Source organism: Miscanthus floridulus, chromosome 2 (assembly GCF_019320115.1).
Source record: "Miscanthus floridulus cultivar M001 chromosome 2, ASM1932011v1, whole genome shotgun sequence".
Lineage (NCBI taxonomy): Eukaryota > Viridiplantae > Streptophyta > Magnoliopsida > Poales > Poaceae > Miscanthus > Miscanthus floridulus.
In genome coordinates this window covers 136,929,749-136,947,846 of record NC_089581.1, presented here as the reverse complement: position 1 = coordinate 136,947,846, position 18,098 = coordinate 136,929,749, and the positions used below count along the sequence as shown (strand labels likewise).

General features: G+C 44.3%; 1 protein-coding gene, 2 non-coding genes and 1 pseudogene across 3 annotated transcripts; all 4 read right to left on the bottom strand.

The window, feature by feature from the left end:
• Positions 1 to 827: 827 nt before the first annotated feature.
• On the bottom strand, positions 828 to 947 carry LOC136541129 (U5 spliceosomal RNA). The gene has a single exon (XR_010780225.1). It is a non-coding gene; the product is annotated as a U5 spliceosomal RNA (small nuclear RNA).
• Positions 948 to 3,459: 2,512 nt separating this feature from the next.
• Positions 3,460 to 4,381, bottom strand: LOC136539803 (uncharacterized; annotated as a pseudogene).
• Positions 4,382 to 5,613: 1,232 nt separating this feature from the next.
• On the bottom strand, positions 5,614 to 5,733 carry LOC136541119 (U5 spliceosomal RNA). The gene has a single exon (XR_010780217.1). It is a non-coding gene; the product is annotated as a U5 spliceosomal RNA (small nuclear RNA).
• Positions 5,734 to 8,955: 3,222 nt separating this feature from the next.
• Positions 8,956 to 9,656, bottom strand: LOC136539802 (heavy metal-associated isoprenylated plant protein 12-like). Its single transcript, XM_066531786.1, has 3 exons — positions 9,642 to 9,656; positions 9,423 to 9,498; positions 8,956 to 9,293 (listed from the first exon to the last, which is right to left on the bottom strand). The coding sequence occupies exons 1-3, from the start codon at positions 9,654 to 9,656 to the stop codon at positions 8,956 to 8,958; spliced, it is 429 nt and encodes a 142-aa protein (XP_066387883.1).
• Between the last annotated feature and the right edge of the window lie 8,442 nt (positions 9,657 to 18,098).

Below are 18,098 nucleotides of genomic sequence, written 5' to 3'. Positions count from 1 at the left end.
TTGGGCAAGGGAGAAAGAACCCTTCAAAAAGAAAAAAGTTCATATTACCTCTCTCAACTTTTACGAAAGTCTCATTTTTCTTCCTGAACTCTAAAACCGGATAAACCATCTCCCTAAACTTTTAAAACCAGTTTTACCTCCTTATAAGCGGTTTTTAAAGGCTGTTTTGTCTTTTTCTTTTTATTTATTTTGGTTGAATATTTGAAAAATCATAGAAAAATCTAATTTTGTTGGACTCCACGTGAGTAGATCTACACAGTAAACATATAATATGGTATGCTTTAGTATAAATATTTGCTGTAGATTTAGATCTATGCTTTTCTATAATTAGTTCATAACTGTAGTTTTTATGGTCTAATCGCGGTAAACTTATTGGATCATGTATAACTTAGTTATAGATTTATTTAGATGTATGCTTATTAAAAGTATTTATAAATTTAAAACTAAGTTATACATGATTCGAGTATAAAATTTTTACTATAGTTCAAGTAAACAATAATTATGCCACCACACAAAAGCATAAATCTAAAGCTGTGGTATTAAAGTATACCGTATTATATATTTAATACTCACGAGGATCTCAACAAAATTAGATTTTCTATTTTATAATTTTTCTATAATTTTTCAAAGATTCAACCAAAATAAATAATAAATAAAAAGACAAAAGTCTATAAAAACCGCTTATAACCGTCGGTCAGAGAGGTAGAGCTAAAACGAGGAGGTTGTTTAACAGGTTTTAGATTTACTTTCACAAAAGTTAAGATTCGATGGGCTGACTGTATTTGTTTAGATGGGCTGACACATAAATTTATATTGAGTAGTAGGGCTCCTCCTCACAGAGAGGACGAACCCTCCAAAAATAGGCGTATGCTGCTTATTGCAGCGGACACACGGTATTCTTTAGTAAAAGGCGAAAGAATAGTTCGCTATGTGCCCACTGCACAGCTGCGTGCTTCTCCTGTGGAGCTTCTGGCCCTCTTAAATAGCAGCGCTCCCTGCTGCCACTGGATTCAGCAAGCGGTTTGGGGGTCTGTTTAGTTCTCCTCCAAAACGTCAAATTTTCAAAGATTCTCTGTCACATCGAATCTTTGGACGCATGCATGAGGCATTAAATATAAATAAAAAATAAAACTAATTACACAGTTTAGACGAAATCCACGAGATGAATCTTTTAATCCTAATTAGACTATGATTGTACATTAATTGTCAAATAACAACGAAAACACTACAGTAGCGTTTTGTCAAAAATTTTGACAACTAACTGGGCCTGGGACTAAAGGCGCAAGCGCCGGCCGTGCCGCGCGCACTGCCACCTACGCCGTGGATTTCCATTTCCTGCAGGCCAGAGCAAGACGCACTGATGATGGACACTGGCCCAGAGGACTGCGCGGCCTAGGCAGCCGCTACTGTCCAGCCCAAATGCTGTGAAGCTCCACGGCCGTGTGCTCCCCATCTCGCTCAAAACAAAACGGTTCAACGAATTGGGGAAAGTAGTATTCTGCGTAGACGCACAGATTCAAGATCCCAAATATGAAATACCAAACATCGCTGAACGGGCCTCATGAGATTCCTGTTCAAAACTAGATCATATGCTAACTATATCAGCAGTTATGTTATTATTATATATACAAATGTACTATTCCAATGTACGCTTCAACAAACATGAAGCTCCCGTGTAAGCTTCAGACAAGGACAAGGTCGATCGATATGCTTGGAATGTCCGCCCGCTGTGGTAGCTCTCGTTGCAAGCCGGTGCTTCTCACTCTACAGAATCTCAATGTCTCCATCACTAACAACATAATGGTCACAGAAACATCGCTGAGAGCAGCAACGCTCGGTCAGTAACTCAGTATTCATGCACCTTCAGATTCAATGGCCGTGTGCAGGCAAAGCACACGACTTGAATCAAGAAAACCACGTCAGCTGGGTGTGTATTATGTAACCTCCTCTTCTAACCTATAGCTACCTACCTGACGTAACCCTGCACCTACTGACCTGCCTGCCTCCTTCCAAGCAACCTCCCGGTCAGGGACGAAGCAAGAAAAGAGGTTCAGCAAATCTTAGCCCCTCCTACCTGTACATATACAGTTGAAATTTTAGATGGTGGCTCTACGGGGCTTAGCTTGCTCGCGAGCGGTAGGGGGGGCTGGAGCCCCCCTAGCCCCACCGCTGGCTTCGTGACTGCTCCCGATCAACTATAGTTGGCCAAACAGGCCGCACGGCACAACACTAGCACGGGCACGGCCAGGCACTACGCGGCACAGTAAAATAGCCGTGTCGTGCCTGTTAGTGCCGCCATGCCGATATGTTGGCCCAGGCATGGCACTATCAGGTCTTAGCCGTGCCGTGCCATGTCATTGGGCACGGCGGCCTAGCAGTGCCCGTGCCGACATTGGCCCTATAAGTGATCAACACTTCAAATTGATCAGAATTACAAAGTCTGAATGTTCAGAATCACAAACTGATCAGAATCAAAGAGTCACACAAACTGATCAGAATCACAAACTGATCAGAATCAAAGAACTTATCAAAGAGTCTAAGTCACACAAAGTTACATGTCCAGAGAACTTGTCAAAGACTCAAAGTCACATAATCACACAAACACAACACATAACTCAAGCGTCTCGTCGTCGGATCCAGCCATCGCCACTCGTCGGCGCCCCGGTCCCTCAACGGCTTTAGACAAAACAGAGCAAGGGTTAGTACAGATTGAGGGTTAGGGTTAGGGTTAGGGTTATGGACTTACCTTCAAAGCCGGAGCACCAGAGTCGCCAGCGAGGTCGACGAGGCACGGATCCGGCGAGCACAGACGACAAGGGACGGATCCGGCGAGGAAACCGACTGATCCAGAGAAGAAACCGATGGATCCGACGAGGTCGACGACGGATCCGACGAGGACAAAGCAAGATCAAGGGTTAGGGTTAGGGATTGTGCTAGTGCCGGCCAGCGATGGCTCCAGAGGCCACCGGAGAGCGAGAAGAAGAGAGGAAGTCGAAGGCGAGAGACGAGAGCGAGTCGCCGACTCGCCGAGAGAGGAGAGCGAGGCGAGAGAGGAGCGGGCGAGACGACGCTGCGGGGGAGAGCCGAGAGCGAGGCGAGAGAGACAGAGAGTGAGACTGAGAGCAAATGAATTAGGGCAACGGAGACTGAAAGCGAGGCGAGAGCGCTGCGGTTTTATACCCCCGATTCCAACGGTCGGATAGGAACGGCGCCGGGGATCCAACGGCCACCTGCGGCCGAGCCGTGCCGCTGCCGGCCCGGCCCATATAGCGTGCCGTGCCCGGGCCGGCACTACGGGACCAGAATGGCGGCCCAGGCACGACATTAAGGCCGGGCCGTGCCAGGCACAGGCACGAAGGCCGTCGGGCGGGACCGTTCCTAGGCCGTGCTGATTCGTGTCGTGCTTGGGCCGGCCCATAGTGCCCGGGCCAAATGGCCAACTATACGGTCAATAGAACACACCATCATACAACATCTAGTTCTATGGAACGTGCATCGGCACGCTCCTGACGATGGCTCATACGTGCCCCTGAGCCATTTGGGCCATGATCTTCTTCCTTGCTGATACCGTCCGAACTTTGTATGTCATTCAGAGCTCTCTTGGCGTACACCGTGAAGGCGACTGAGGACGATAGCGATGACGAAGGAAATGGCGTTGTATGCTATTTCCACCGGTGTCATTTTATAGTTGCCGTACTTCATGTCAGCCAATGTACGTATTAAACGCCCACTGCACCAAACACATAGCGAAATAAGCAAATCACAAAGTACCTATTAAGATAAAGCATATGAGCGCATTCAGTAACTTAAGAAGTAAGTATGTTGGGTAAGCTGTCGAATTTACCGGCAACCAAAAAAACTACATAAAACTTTTCAAATAAACTAACTTCTACATGGTCAGATTATAGCTTATAAGAAGAGTACAGCAAGATGTCCTTCAACTGGTGAACTCGTATAAGAAAAAAATGATTAACTAGATTCATGGTCAGAAACTCAGCATGCTAGTTTTTGAGTATGTGAATCATGTGCAAAGAATTACAGCACACAAGTAGAGGTTAGAGATTTAGATGGTGGATGAACAAACCATGCTAAGTTGAATGGATCAATAATCTGCAATGTGATAGAGATCATATGTAACCTGTAGATATAGATGAAGGCCTCAGGTACCATTCCAGCAACAGAACCACACAGATAAGGGTTGAACTTAATTTCTGTCACAGTCACGGCATAATTAAAAATTGTATATGGGAATGGCGAGATTCTGAAAAGTGCAACAACCCGAAACTGCTGGAACCAATTCCCTTCACCCGCAAGTTTTATTAATGCTATCTGCTGAGGCCATTTTGTTAACCATACCTGCATTTTTTTTAAAAAAAAAAGGAAGTAGAGAAAAAAAATGAATTAGGGAATAATCCTGTCATAGAAAAGATCTACCTCTTAAATTACAAATCACACATAAGGCTGAGAAATTTTATATGCAGACGTTCACGGAATAATGAGCCAATCCAATACGGTACCACCATGCCAATAGTATACGGACGGATATCACCGATATTACATTTGTTTTCATATTTTTGTTCGGATTAGGATTCGAATACGGATAGTGTCAACTATGTCGGATAGGATACGATTGGATATCGACATCATAAATATGCAATTTGAGTATTCGGATACGGATACGGTATCGGATGTTGGATATCCGGACTCGGATACAGACAGATTTCAACCCCTCTAAACAGATTCGGTTTCGAATACGGTCGGAAAATATCCGTACCGTTTTCATCCCTAGTCCCAACCATTATAATCAAGAAACCCCAACCATATCCAAAGATCATTCCTGCTAACCACATAGAAGGTCCAGAAGGGACTAGAATAACTGGAAAGAGAGCCAAAGATGCAACGAGAACAACAGCTAATACTGGACGCCCAAAAGCACTTGCTTCCCATTGCATCATTGGCAAGAGAACCTACAGCAAATAGACAAAGTACATTCTGTGTCAACATTGGAGAAATGCTGAGAGCAAGCATGGAACAGAAACAAATAGCATGAAGAAGAATGGCACAATTGATACATAGACCAAAAATTACATTTCACTTAAACTACAACATATCAACTGCTTGTTACAAAATGATAAGAGTGTGCTAGGATGTTTGCCAATTAAAAGTACAACATATCCACTGCTTTTTAAGAGAAAAATAACAAGTTCTGTATGATACAATGAGACATGGGCCCTGGTACCATGTGTTTGTTACAGTTTTTATGGTCAATTGTGGTGAATTTATTGGATTATGTATAACTTAGTTTTAAATTTATAAATAATCCAATGAGGTGCAAACAATAATTATCCCACCACACAAAAGCATAGATGCTACAGCAAAAAAATTGTATACCGTATTATATGTTTACCGTATAGATCTACATGAGAGCTCAACAAAATTAAATTTTCTATGATTATTCAATGATTCAGTCAAAATAAATAAAAAGACAAAACCGTCTATAAAAACCGCTTATAACCGGTTTTAGATTTGAACTTCCACAAATGTTTAGATTCGATGGGCTGACTGTATTTGTTTAGATGGGCTGACACATAAATTTATATTGAGTAGTAGGGCTCCTCCTCACAGAGAGGACGAACCCTCCAAAAATAGGCGTATGCTGCTTATTGCAGCGGACACACGGTATTCTTTAGTAAAAGGCGAAAGAATAGTTCGCTCTGTGCCCACTGCGCAGCTGCGTGCTTCTCCTGTGGAGCTCCTGCCCTCTTAAATAGCAGCGCTCCCTGCTGCCACTGGCTTCAGCAAACGGTTTGGGACTAAGGCCGCGTTTAGTTCGGCCACCGAATCGGCGCCGCCGGATTCGGGTTGGCACTGTAGCTACTGTAGCGTTTTGTTTTTATTTGGTAATAATTGTTCGTAAAGTACAACTAAACTGTGCAATTAGTTTTTGATTTCGTCAACATATAGTATTCCATGCATGTACCGCAAGTTTGATGTGACGGGGAATCTTCTTTTTGCATAGTGCCAAATTCTGGAATTTGGGGCAATTAAACATGGCCTAAAGGCGCAAGCGCCGGCCGTGCCTTATTGCAGGCCAGAGTCAGGCGCAGTGATGATGCCCACTGGCCCAGAGGACTGGGTGGCCTAGGAAGCCGCTTGCTGTCGGGCCCAAACAAATGCTGTGAACTGAGGCGCAGGGGCGCCGGCGCTGCCGCCTGCCGGTCTCGCCCGCCTGCCCAATTTCAATGGGAAAAAAAAGTCGACGTTAACTTTTGCAAAAGTCGTCCATAAACCGTAAAACTAGCCAAAATATCTTTCTCAACTTTTAAAATCATTCATCCTACCTCTGTAGCCCTGTTATAAGTGGTTTTGAAGCTGATTTTGTCTTTTTCTTTTTTATTTATTTTGGTTGAATCTTTGAAAAATCATAAAATGAAAAATCTAATTTTGTTGACTCTACATAAGTAGATCTGCACAGTGAATATATAATATGGTATGCTTTAATACAAATTTTTTGCTGTGGCTTTAGATCTATGCAATGTAGACTTTTTCCATTTCAATTCGTGGATCCTTCATTGGATTGGTCCTCGTTTCCACGCTTTCCCTCAACCTCAAGCTCCGCTGATTCAGAACAGGTCAAGGCTTCCATAAACAACCCCTTTTTTATCTCACCATGAACAACTTTTTTCAGACAAGCAGACGCCATGTCCTGTGCAAGGAAACGAAATTTGTTTGCTCAAAAGAGTATATGCTCGTGTCCCGGTTTCTAAAAATGCCTCGTCAACTTTACATATTTGACTAAAGAACGAAGTAGACTCTCTCAATACACAATTTTATTTTACTATTTTATAGGCTATACTCGAATATGATGTTTTGATCAAATGTGATATGTGAACCATACAGCCATTCGAGTGAGGAGAAGAGGACAGGCCTAGTGAATATACGCTCCCTCCGTTCTCTTTTATATGACGCACACATACATCAAGAAATAAATTTTTACTATGAATACACACTCTCTCCGTTCCAAATAAAAAGATCTTTACAGAGGGTTTTTTGAACATTGCTTCTACTATATGTATCTAGTATCTAGATACATAGGAAAAACTATGTATCTAAAAAAATCCTTGCTCGGAGGCCTCGCCCCCCCCCCCCCCCCCCGTCGTAACGCTGCACCGCCATAGCCCTGCACCTCGCCCTTTCCATCCTTAATGAAAAGCCTCTCCATCTAAATCCTCCAGCGCAGCACCATGTCCACATTGCCACTCCTCGGTCCTCCTTGCAGTGGTGGTGAGCTCCTCACGATGACATGACATATATATACCGGTAATTTTGAGAAAGAGGAGTATTGGAGAAGGATGAGAAAACGCTTGGTGACTAAATTTGGACGAGAACGATGGAGGGCAGGAAACGATGGACGAAGCTAGAGGGCATTTTAGGTATAAATAAAGCAGGCCTGTTTGGATAACCCTCTAAACTTTAGACCTCTAAACTTTAAGAGCTAAAGTCTTCAAATAGATGGTTTAAAATTAGCTCTAAACTTTAGCCCGCCTCATATTAGCTCAGAATTGATTATAAAGTGCTCTAAAGTTTTTAGAGCTTTAAAGTTTAGAGAAAGAGTTCGAAACAAGGCCTAATTGCTTGGGTCTTTAATATTAGGTAAAGATAGAGCAGAGATAGATATTAAAACTCGGAGCAACTCCAAAAAAAACTCTTTATATCATTCCTAATTTATAGGAATCGAGATTTTTATGAAAAATATCCTCCTACAACCTCTTTAAATAGATCTCTAAATATAAACATCATCTGTTTTGGATTTCTCACTAGCCAAAGATGAAAAATGAGAATGACTCTTTAGGATGTGCACAAGATATAAAAAAAACTGTTAGAAGTTACAAAGTTATAGAAAATGATTTTTACTTAAATAATTTTTTTTCAAATTGATAATTTAGAGAGTAAATTTTAGAAAAAGACAGTTGGAGATGCTCTCAATGAATCCCGGAAGTAGTGAGCCTGGAGTCGATACACACTTTCAGCTGAGTACGACCGCGATGGATTCTGGGCTGGAGGTTGGTGATACCCTCACATGATCACACACAGAGGAACTAAGCAGCCTCATTGGTTGGTTGGTTCGTATCGTTGCTGGTTCGTGAATAAGTACTACTGGCTGGTTTGTGTGAGAGAGAAAAAATATTCCGGCTAGAAATTTACGATCATTTACGACGAGCCATAGCCAAACGAACAGGCTGAAGGTCGTCGGCCAATAATCATTTCTGCAATTCATGACGTCACCAACTCTTTTTTTTATGTAATCATCAACTCATACTCATCATACGTAGACTGAATGGTTGCTTGTCTTTGTGCTTTGGTAATATCTTCGTTCTCAGATTCGTTTTTGACAAATTAAGCGAACAACTAGCTCTATTCGACTAAAGATATTGCCACGAACGTCGCTATCTAGAGCTGTTCCACAAGGAACTAAACTCGTCGGCCAATTATCACTTAGGTCATTAGGTGTACAGCATGCGTGTCGTTTTCATGTCCCATTGATCGTCAGTTGAATGGATGATGAACTGTGCAAAGGCCAACCTTCTTTGTTTTCATCTCTATACTAGTGTAAAGGGGAACAAAAAGGACAAAAGCTCACCCTTTCAACAAAAGCTTTAAACTAGGTCCGTTCGCTTTGCTGAAAAGTCATGACTAAAAGTCACTAATTTATTATGAGAGAAAAACATTGTTCGTTCATTAAATTAGTATGGCTCATAAGACAAACGAACATGATCAAAATCGAATATATATGCATTGATTCATCATATATTGAATACCATTTGATCTTTGAAGACGCATGTACCAGAACCGACAAAATAATGCACCAGTGCCGCAACATTGCAAGTACTCCTACAGAGCTAGCTGAATGAACCTTTTGATTGATCCTTCAGAGAAGAAGCTAGCTCTGGATCGTCAGAGGATGACGCATCCGTTGCCCGCGGCCTGCTCCTCGTAGCACACCACGGCACCGGGGAAAGGATGCGCGTGCGCCGGGACTAGAACTGGTGGTGGACGGCAGGCGCTGCAGCCGGCGCAGCACGGCGGCGGCGGCGGCTTCTTGGCCTCCTGGTCGGCGGCGGGTTTCTTGGCGGCCTCGTCGGGCTTCTTGTTGTCCGGCTGCTTCTCCGGGCCGACGCTGAGGACGCGCGCCTCGAACCTGGCCTTGCGCAGCGCCTTGGCCACGCGCACCACGTCCACCTCCCCCACCACCGTCAGCGTCCCCTCCCCGTCCACCGCCACCGACTTCACCCCTAAGACACCGCTCACGCACAGCCAACCAGTGCAGCATTGGTTAGGTTACCCCGCCGGCCGCCATTGCAGCTAACAATCACAAGCAATGCAAATTCATGTGCATGTAAAGCATATGTGATGGTTGATACCCTGGAACTTGGCGACGGTGCTCATGGCTTTGGCCTTGCACCCATCGCCGACGACGTCCACCTTCAGCACAATCTTCTGCAATAATCAAAAGACCCAGAAGAAATATTACTGGACAATGCAGAGCTAGCAATGCTTTAGTTACAAGAAGGGCTTTATTTGCGTTGGATTAGATGCAGTGGAAGAGGGCGCCGATCGAGGAGTACTAGCTGATGACAAACCTTGGAGTCCGGCATGGCGACAGAGGAGGAATCGATCCACCGGGTACGCCAACGGAAGAAGAAGAATATGGAGAGCTAGGGAGGCGTGTTGTTCTTGTTCAATTAGTTGGGCTCCCCCATTGGTGGCGAAGACAGCTGGGTTATTATATGACGGTTAGGAGATACTCCGATCCTCTCGTCGTACTCCCTCCGTCCCAAAATATTTATCCGCTTTCGCTTCCCAAGAAATAACTTTGATAAAATATATATTACAAAATATTAATATTTATGGTATATAATTAGTATCATTGGAAAGATCTTTGAATCTAGTTTTTTAATAAATTTATTTGGAGATATAAATGTTGTACGTATTTTCTACAAATCGAGTTAAACTTGTGGCACGGAAATCGAAAACGACAGATAATATGGGAGAGGAAGTATGACATTAGCCGTCATTCATCAGACATGCCGAGAATTGCAAAATGACTTTCCTCCGATACTCTCGTCTGGTTGCACAGCGCGTACAGTCATGATTGCGCAAAGGTCAACGACCAACGCCGCATCAGGAGATGCACTCCGCAACTTGATTAGGTGAGTATGACAAATCAATCAACATCAAGATAGTTGTGCCTCACAAAAACGGCCTCCGCGTCGCCCCTACGCAGGCAACATGGGAGGCGATCAAAACCCTAGCCGCCTCTCTTCCTTCTCTCCCTCTCTCCAGCCGCGCCGTCGTCGGAGCAGGTAAAAGGTCCTAATATGGCTAGAGGAGGTGAATAGCCTATTTAAAATTTATAAATCAACTAGTGCAATTTGATTAGTATAACAAATAGTGAAATGCAAACTTTTTTCAGCTCTACAAGGATTGCAAGTCACCTATCCAATAATTCTAGTTGTTATGATCAGTAGGCCCACAATCCACTAGGTCGCTACTCACTAAGAGCTCTCACAATTTGCTACACTAAAGAGCTCCACTAGATGAACTTAATCCACAAAGCAAGCTCTCAATTCTAACTACACTAAAGAGCTTGTTATAGCTAGTTTGCGGGAATATAAATGAGTAAGTGAGGTGATTATACCGCCGCGTAGAGGAGTGAACCAATCATAAGATGAATACTTTATCAATCACCGGGAGAATACCAAAGGGCAAGAGACAACTAATTTTCTCCTGATGTTCACGTGCTTGCTAACACGCTATGTCCATGTTGTGTCGACGAACACTTGGTGGTTCGGCGGCTAAGAGGTGTTGCACGAACCTCGTACATACAATTGAACACCGCAAGAACCTACCAATAAGTAAGGTAACTCAATGACACGAGCAATCCACTAGAGTTACCTTTTGACGCTCCATCGAAGAAGGTACAAATCCCCTCACAATCACCGAAGATGGCCACGAACAATCACCAACTCGTGCCAATCCTCCTCCGCTGCTCCAAGCCGTCTAGTGGTGGCAACCACCAAGAGCAACAAGCGAATCCTGCAGCAAAAATACGAACACCAAGTGCCTCTAGATACAATCACTCAAGCAATGCACTTAGAATCTCTCACAATCTCATAAAGATGATGAATCAATGATGGAGATGAATGGGAGGGCTTTGACTAAGCTCACAAGGTTGCTATGTCAATTCAAAATAGCCAAGAGAGTGAAATTGAGCCAGCCATGGGGCTTAAATAGAGAACCCCCACGAATAGAGTCGTTGGGCTCCTCACTGCACTAAACACGGGGCGACCGAACGCGTCGGTCAGATCGACCGGACGCTGGACCCCAGCATCCGATCGCGCGATGTGTGCCACGTGTCCCCTGCTTCAAACGCTAATCGCCCAATCTCAATGGTCATTAGTACGTTTAAGTTGTGACCAGACGTGCTGCTTCGAAGTGACTGGACGTAGGACCTCAGCGTTCGGTTGTTTCCAGTAAGCATCTAGAAGCGAAAAATCACGACCGGACTCACCCAGTGTCCGGTCACTCGGCGTCTCCTCTGTGCGCTCCTACGTCAGCAGGACCGGACGCACCCCGTCAGTGTCTAGTCACTAAGTGACCCAGCGTCTGATCGAAGACCGACGTCAATGTCTTCACGCTTCCACTGATCGGATGCGCCGGTCCTACCGTGACCAGCGTCCGGTCACTTATAGTGACCTCCGTCTTTTCTGTATAGAGCGCCGGTGACACCGTCGGACTGTCCGCACTCTACAAGTGTAGGGACGAGATGGCGACTAGAGGGGGTGTAAATAGTTGTTTCTAAAACTTAATCGCGTCAGCTAACCGAAACACGTGCGGAATTAAAATTATCTGTCTAGCCAAAACTACACCCCTCTATCTATGTTTTCTAGCACCTTATAAAGATCCTAATTAAGCAACAAAGGTACCGGACTGACAAGAGCTCATCTAACCAATTCTAGGAGCAAGGTCACACAAACATATGCCACTAGTATTTCAAGCAATGAGGGAGCTCCTACACATGCTAGTAAGCAAAAGCACAAAGCCAACTAAGCTCACTAGCAATGCTCAATAACAAGGCAACCAATGTCAAATTAGAGAGCATAAATACTTAGCTACACAAACTAAGCAAAGTGACTAACAAGGTTACATAAACCAAATTAGCCACACAAGGGAGCTACTTCTATGCTACACAAGCAAGAAGGTAACTAGTAAGCTACACAAGCTAACTAATTATAAGAGCAACTATACAAGCATAATGTATACAAAAGTAATCACAAGCTTATGTAAGGGGATTGCAAACCAACGGGGAGAACAAGGTTGACATGGTGATTTTCTCTCGAGGTTCATGTGCTTGCCAACACGCTACGTCCCCGTTGTGTCGACCGCTCATTTGGTGGTTCGGCGGCTAATTGACATCAACCGCCAAGCCCGCACGTCGGGTACCATAAGAACCTACCCCGAAAGTGAGGGTAGCTCAATAACACGCTCAACTAGAGTTGCTTTTCGTGGCTCCCACGGGACGAGCACAATGCCCCACAAAGCTCTTCTCTGGAGCACCGCACAAGCTTCTTGCGGGCTTTGACAAAGACCACCACCAAGCCATCTAGGAGGTGGCAACCTCCAAGAGTAACAAGCATCACCGGCTTGCAACTCGATCACCTAGTGCCACTCGATGCAATCTCACAATGCAACACACTAGAATCACACTCACTCACAATCGATTCGCACTCTTGTAAGCACAAGTGAGTTAGAGAGCATCCAAGCACTCCTACACAAGCCACATAGGCGTGAGGGTGCTCAGCTGCTAACCCAAGTGAATGCTCTAGTTTAGTTTTGGTGAATTAATAAAACCCTAAGTGCTAACCTAGTTTATCAAGTGATCATGAGATAGGTAGCACATTCCAAGTGATGAAGAAAATGAAGACTATGACATGATGATGGTGATGCCATGGTGATGATCAAGCGCTTGGACTTGAAAAGAAGAAAGAGAAAAATAAAAGGCTTAAGACAAAGGTATAAATGGTAGGAGCTATTTTGTTTTGGTGATCAAGACACTTAGAGAGTATGATCACATTTAGGTTTGATAGCTGTACTATTAAGAGGGGGTGAAACTCATATCTAAATACGGTTATCAAAGTGCCACTAGATGCTCTAACTCGTTGCATATGCATTTAGGATCTAGTGGAGTGCTAACATCCTTGAAAATATTTGTGAAAATATGCTAACACATGTGCACAAGGTGATACACTTGGTGGTTGGCACATTTGAGCAAGGGTGAAGAAGATAGAGGTGAAAAGGAGTTAGTCACTGGTCATGCAGTGACCGGACGCTGGGTCACTGTAACACCCCAGTGTTATGCCTGTATTTAGTCACTGCAAATCATACATATCATGCATCATCAAGCATCCTAATCATACATGCCTAATCATGTAAATAACAATTGAAACACTGCTTCAAAACATTTGAAACATGTTGTGAAACCTGAATGTTGCATACCTTTGTTAGAATTGTTTTGCCCTGATTTTGCTGGCTAGGTTAGTAAAACATGTTTGACTACTATTGTAAATCATCTAGGATTATTTAGTTCAATTTTTGGAGCAAGGTTTGTATTCAAATTAATTCAAAATTTTGCTTCCAAAGTAATTTCCCGAAAATTAGGGTTTTGAGTTAAACATGGACTTTGATTTTTCAATTCAAAATCTAGAAAGAATTTGGCTTTGGTCATAACAGCAAAGTTGTAGAGAATTAAATTCTAATCGACTTTCATTTTTGGTACATTTTCAAAAGATGCCATTTTCTTGCTCAAAATAATGTTTGAAAGTTGGCATTTAAAAATTCCTTGAAAATACAAATGAAAAAGGGCTTTCTCTCCTTCGCGGGCCGCCGCCTCGCTTCTGGCCCACTGCCGAAGCTGGCCTGGCCTACAGCCACGAGTCTCCCATGCCAGTGCCACGCGCATTGCTAGCCCAGCCCAGCCCAACACCGCGCCTGGCCTATCTCTGTGCGCCTGCCCACTGACGCGCCGCGCCGCACCCGATCGCGGCAGAGCTTGCCCGCCGCGTGGTGGCCATGCGCCGTCGACGCCGTCGCGCATCGCAGCCAGCCTGCGCCCATGCCCACGCGCCCGCCTACACCTACTGGAGCCGGTGCGCTCGCTGGCTCACTCTCGCGCTGCCTCTCCTCTCTGCAAGCACCGCGCGCTCCCACTCTGCCCCTCGTCGCGCCATCGTACCCGCCGGCGAAATCCGTCGTGGCTCTTCCACCTTGGCCAACAAGCACATGCCTGTAGCTCCACCTCACTCTCCTTCAAGTCGTGCTCGCATTTGCGCCAACTGTTGAGCTTAGGTAGTGACGTCTCGCACCTCGCCACCGCCGGCCATGGCACCGCCGTGCTCGGCCGCCATGGAAGGCCCCTTCCTCCTCTTCTCCAACCCTGCCTAGCTACCCTACTGCATTCGCTAGCTTCTCACGCATCGCATGCGCCCGCTATCTCGCCCTATCTCGGCCGGAGATGGCCACCGGCCTCATGGCCGAGCCGCACCGCCGCGACGTCGCAGCGGCGGCGTGTCCTCTACCTCAGCCGAGCCAGGCCGAAAGGCCGTGGGCCGATGCCCTGTTGGGCCACCTCCCCTTTCCCCTTCGCTCGGGCTGCGTAGGCCAAATGTGGCCATGGGCCAGCTGATTCCAGCGGGCTGGCCCAGTAGCGATTGAATGATTTGTTTTCCATTTTTCTTTATTATTTGAAAATAGAAATGGTTTGAAAAATGTTTGGATACTCAAAGTTGCTCCAAATCTATTGAAATAAATTTGTCTAGGTTCCTTATCATCAGATCTACTTGGGAAAATTATTGCATGTCATTTTTGAAATACTTTTCTATAGAACTTTATTTAATCATGTATATTGCTGATAACTTGAAAAATATGTAGAAAAATCTATAGGCTTCAGAAAAATATGATTCTAAGTTTGTTAATCTTCCTATGTAATGTACTACCTAGGAAAAATATGTTTCATGCATGTGCTGTGGGAAAATTTTGAGGTGTAGTTCAAGTACCTTTAATGGCTGATTTTGTTATTTTAGCTAGAGGGCAAACTTTGTATAAAACATGCATGTGATAATTTTTGTACAGTCATTGTATGCTATGAAGAACCTAGGAAAAATACTAACTCTATTGTTTGACACTTTTCACAGTTCAAAGTATTTTTATGTTCATAATCCTGCCATAGCTTGTGATTTTTGTGTAGGCTAATCCACTCATTCAAACACTATGAAAATCTGATGGTAGACTACTTAGGGTAGTAATGTGCTATGGTAATTTTCTAAGATTTTTCTAAGCAAGAAAAATAGAGGTTGCTATTCAAACCTATTATTAATTAAGGTTTTAATTAAGTGTTGCTTTTTGTGGGATTTAAGAAATTAGTAAAGATTTGGTGTATCTTTGAAGCATTTAATAAAATGTGTTGAATTAACATATTAGTAGTAGAAGAGAATGCAGTAGGTGGCATGTGCTTGTAGTATATTTTCTTGGATGATGTTGACTACCTTGCATTCAAACATATCCATTGTATTCATCTCATCCGATGCACCGATTGCATAAGCACTTACGCACATTGCATCATACAGGATCACAAACCAAGAACCCAGTTGTCATACCTGAGGAGCAGTTCGAGGTGTAGCCGCAGGAAGTGCCCGAAGCCAATGAGGAGGACGTTGAGGAACTTCCAGAGTGCCCCGATCATCGTCCGAGCTCCTTCGAGAGAGGCAAGCCCCGGAGCATTTTCTCCCGGTTTGCAATTATTTAATTAAATGCTTTACTTTAATTGATGCATTACGTTCAGGAGTTATTTGCAACCATTGCTACATTATACCTTGTCTACCTTTGTTCTACTATATCCTTGTTACCCGGGTATCCGTAGTCGAGTCAATGCTTATCTGGCTTAGATCGGTAGAAGTCGGGTGATTTCCTGTCACCTGCGAGCTATAGGTGGTTACCTGGATCTACTTGGATGACTATGAAGTTATGGTATAACTAAGTGTTAAATGAAGTTGAGACCGAACGGAGATTTACAGAGTTTTGGACTGTAGTGTTTCCGTCTGTGTCGATTAAGGATCGACCGTTGTTGGGCCTCGAGTCATGTTGAACGTATGCCTTACATTTAGCTGGTTGGATAAAGTACCTTCTGACCGTGAAGCTGGGAGATTTTTTAGGCCAAGTAGATTGCTTGTAGTGCACTGTGCCGGAGCAGGTGTGGTAGGACACGGGGGTGAGATGATAAGACCAAAGTGCAGTCGGTCGGCCCCCGGGTACATGTGGTTCCTAGCAAACTCGAGATACCTGGAAAGTTGGCTCGGTGATCAATATCTCACTTTAGCGGGTGAGGGAGGTTTGTGTAAGGAATAAATCACCAGCTGGTTAGGAATCGATTCGAATCGCCATCGCTCCTGGATAGTGAGCACTTGACTTGAGTTACTTCATCGTAGTAAATGTTTATGGAACACTTGGACAGTTATAATGAATATGATAGTATGGAAGTTGGTTAATGATCATTGGTTATCATTATTTGCTTAATCACATGTTTACTCTAGTATAGGTGCAAATCTAGTCGACAGGTTAATAATAATTAACTTGGCAATAATGCTTTTGAAAAGGGTCTTGAAATGCTAAAAATGCTTCTTTTTGTAAATGAGTCAGCTACCCTACTATAAAGCCCTTCATAATCCTTGGTGTCTCTTATTTTCAGTTATGTCGGGTAAGTCTAGCTGAGTACCTTCTCATACTCAGGGTTTTATTCCTACTTGTTGCAGATGGGCAAATATATTACGGCTACTGTATCAACTGCCTGTATCCTGCGATGGGTGATGCTTAGGACCATGGGCATGGTCATTCTTTATGTCTCGTCTGATGCTTTTGTTGGAGATGATCATTCGCTGGCACTATATTTAAACTCCGCGTGAGTGTGTGTGTGGTTTGAACAAATGACTTCCGCTACTTTTATTCGAACTGGTTTTGTAATAACTATGTTGAAACTCTCATGTATCTGAGATTATGAACTTTTATGTAATATGTGATGGTGACCGCTAAACTTATTATGATCTTGGCTGGAATGGAAGTTGGTTTGAAATCCTTCGTGATTTCACGGACTACCGGGTTATACGGGCTTAAGTTTGCTAAATCGTCTACTCTAGCGGATGATTTTCTTACTTAATTTAGTATAATTGGTCGGTTCTATTACAGTCACAAACTGATCGGACGTTGGAAGGCTGTGTCCGGTCCTGCAGACATGGCAACACACAGTGTTGAAGGTGACTGACCGGACGCTGGCTGTGTCTGATCAAGCATGAAAAAGTCATCTCTAGATGCTTACTGGAAACGACCGGACACTGGGGCTCAGTGTTCGGTCACTTTGAGCTGCTGTGTTCGGTCATCACTTTACCGTTGAGATCGAACGATCAACATTTGAAGAGAGGGACACGTGGCACGCATCATGTGATCAGACGCTGAGGTCCTGCGTCCGGTCACCCCGTGTTGTGCCCAGTGAAGGGGTACAACGGCTCTATTTCGTGGGGGCTTTTATTTAAGCCCCATGGCTAGCTCAAGCTCTCTCCCTTGTCCATTTATATTGACATAGCAACCTTGTGAGCTTAGCCAAAGCCCTCCCACTCATCTCCATCATTGACTCATCATCTTTGTGAGATTGGGAGAGAATCCAAGTGCATTGCTTAAGTGTTTGCATCTAGAGGCACTTGGTGTTCGTGTTTTGCTATGGGATTTGCTTGTTACTCTTGGTGGTTGCCGCCACCTAGACAGCTTGGAGCAGTGAGGATTGTCGAGTGGAGGATGGTGGTTGTCTCCGGCTCCGATCGTGGTGTTTGTGAGGGGTTCTTGACCTTTTCCTAGCGGAGAGCCAAAAGGTACTCTAGTGGATTGTTCGTGGCTTGTGTGATCCTTATCTTGTGTTAGTTGTGTGGCACCCTATTGAGGGTTTGGCGTGTGATGCCAATTAGCGCGTGAACCTCTAAGTGAGTGAATCGCCACGA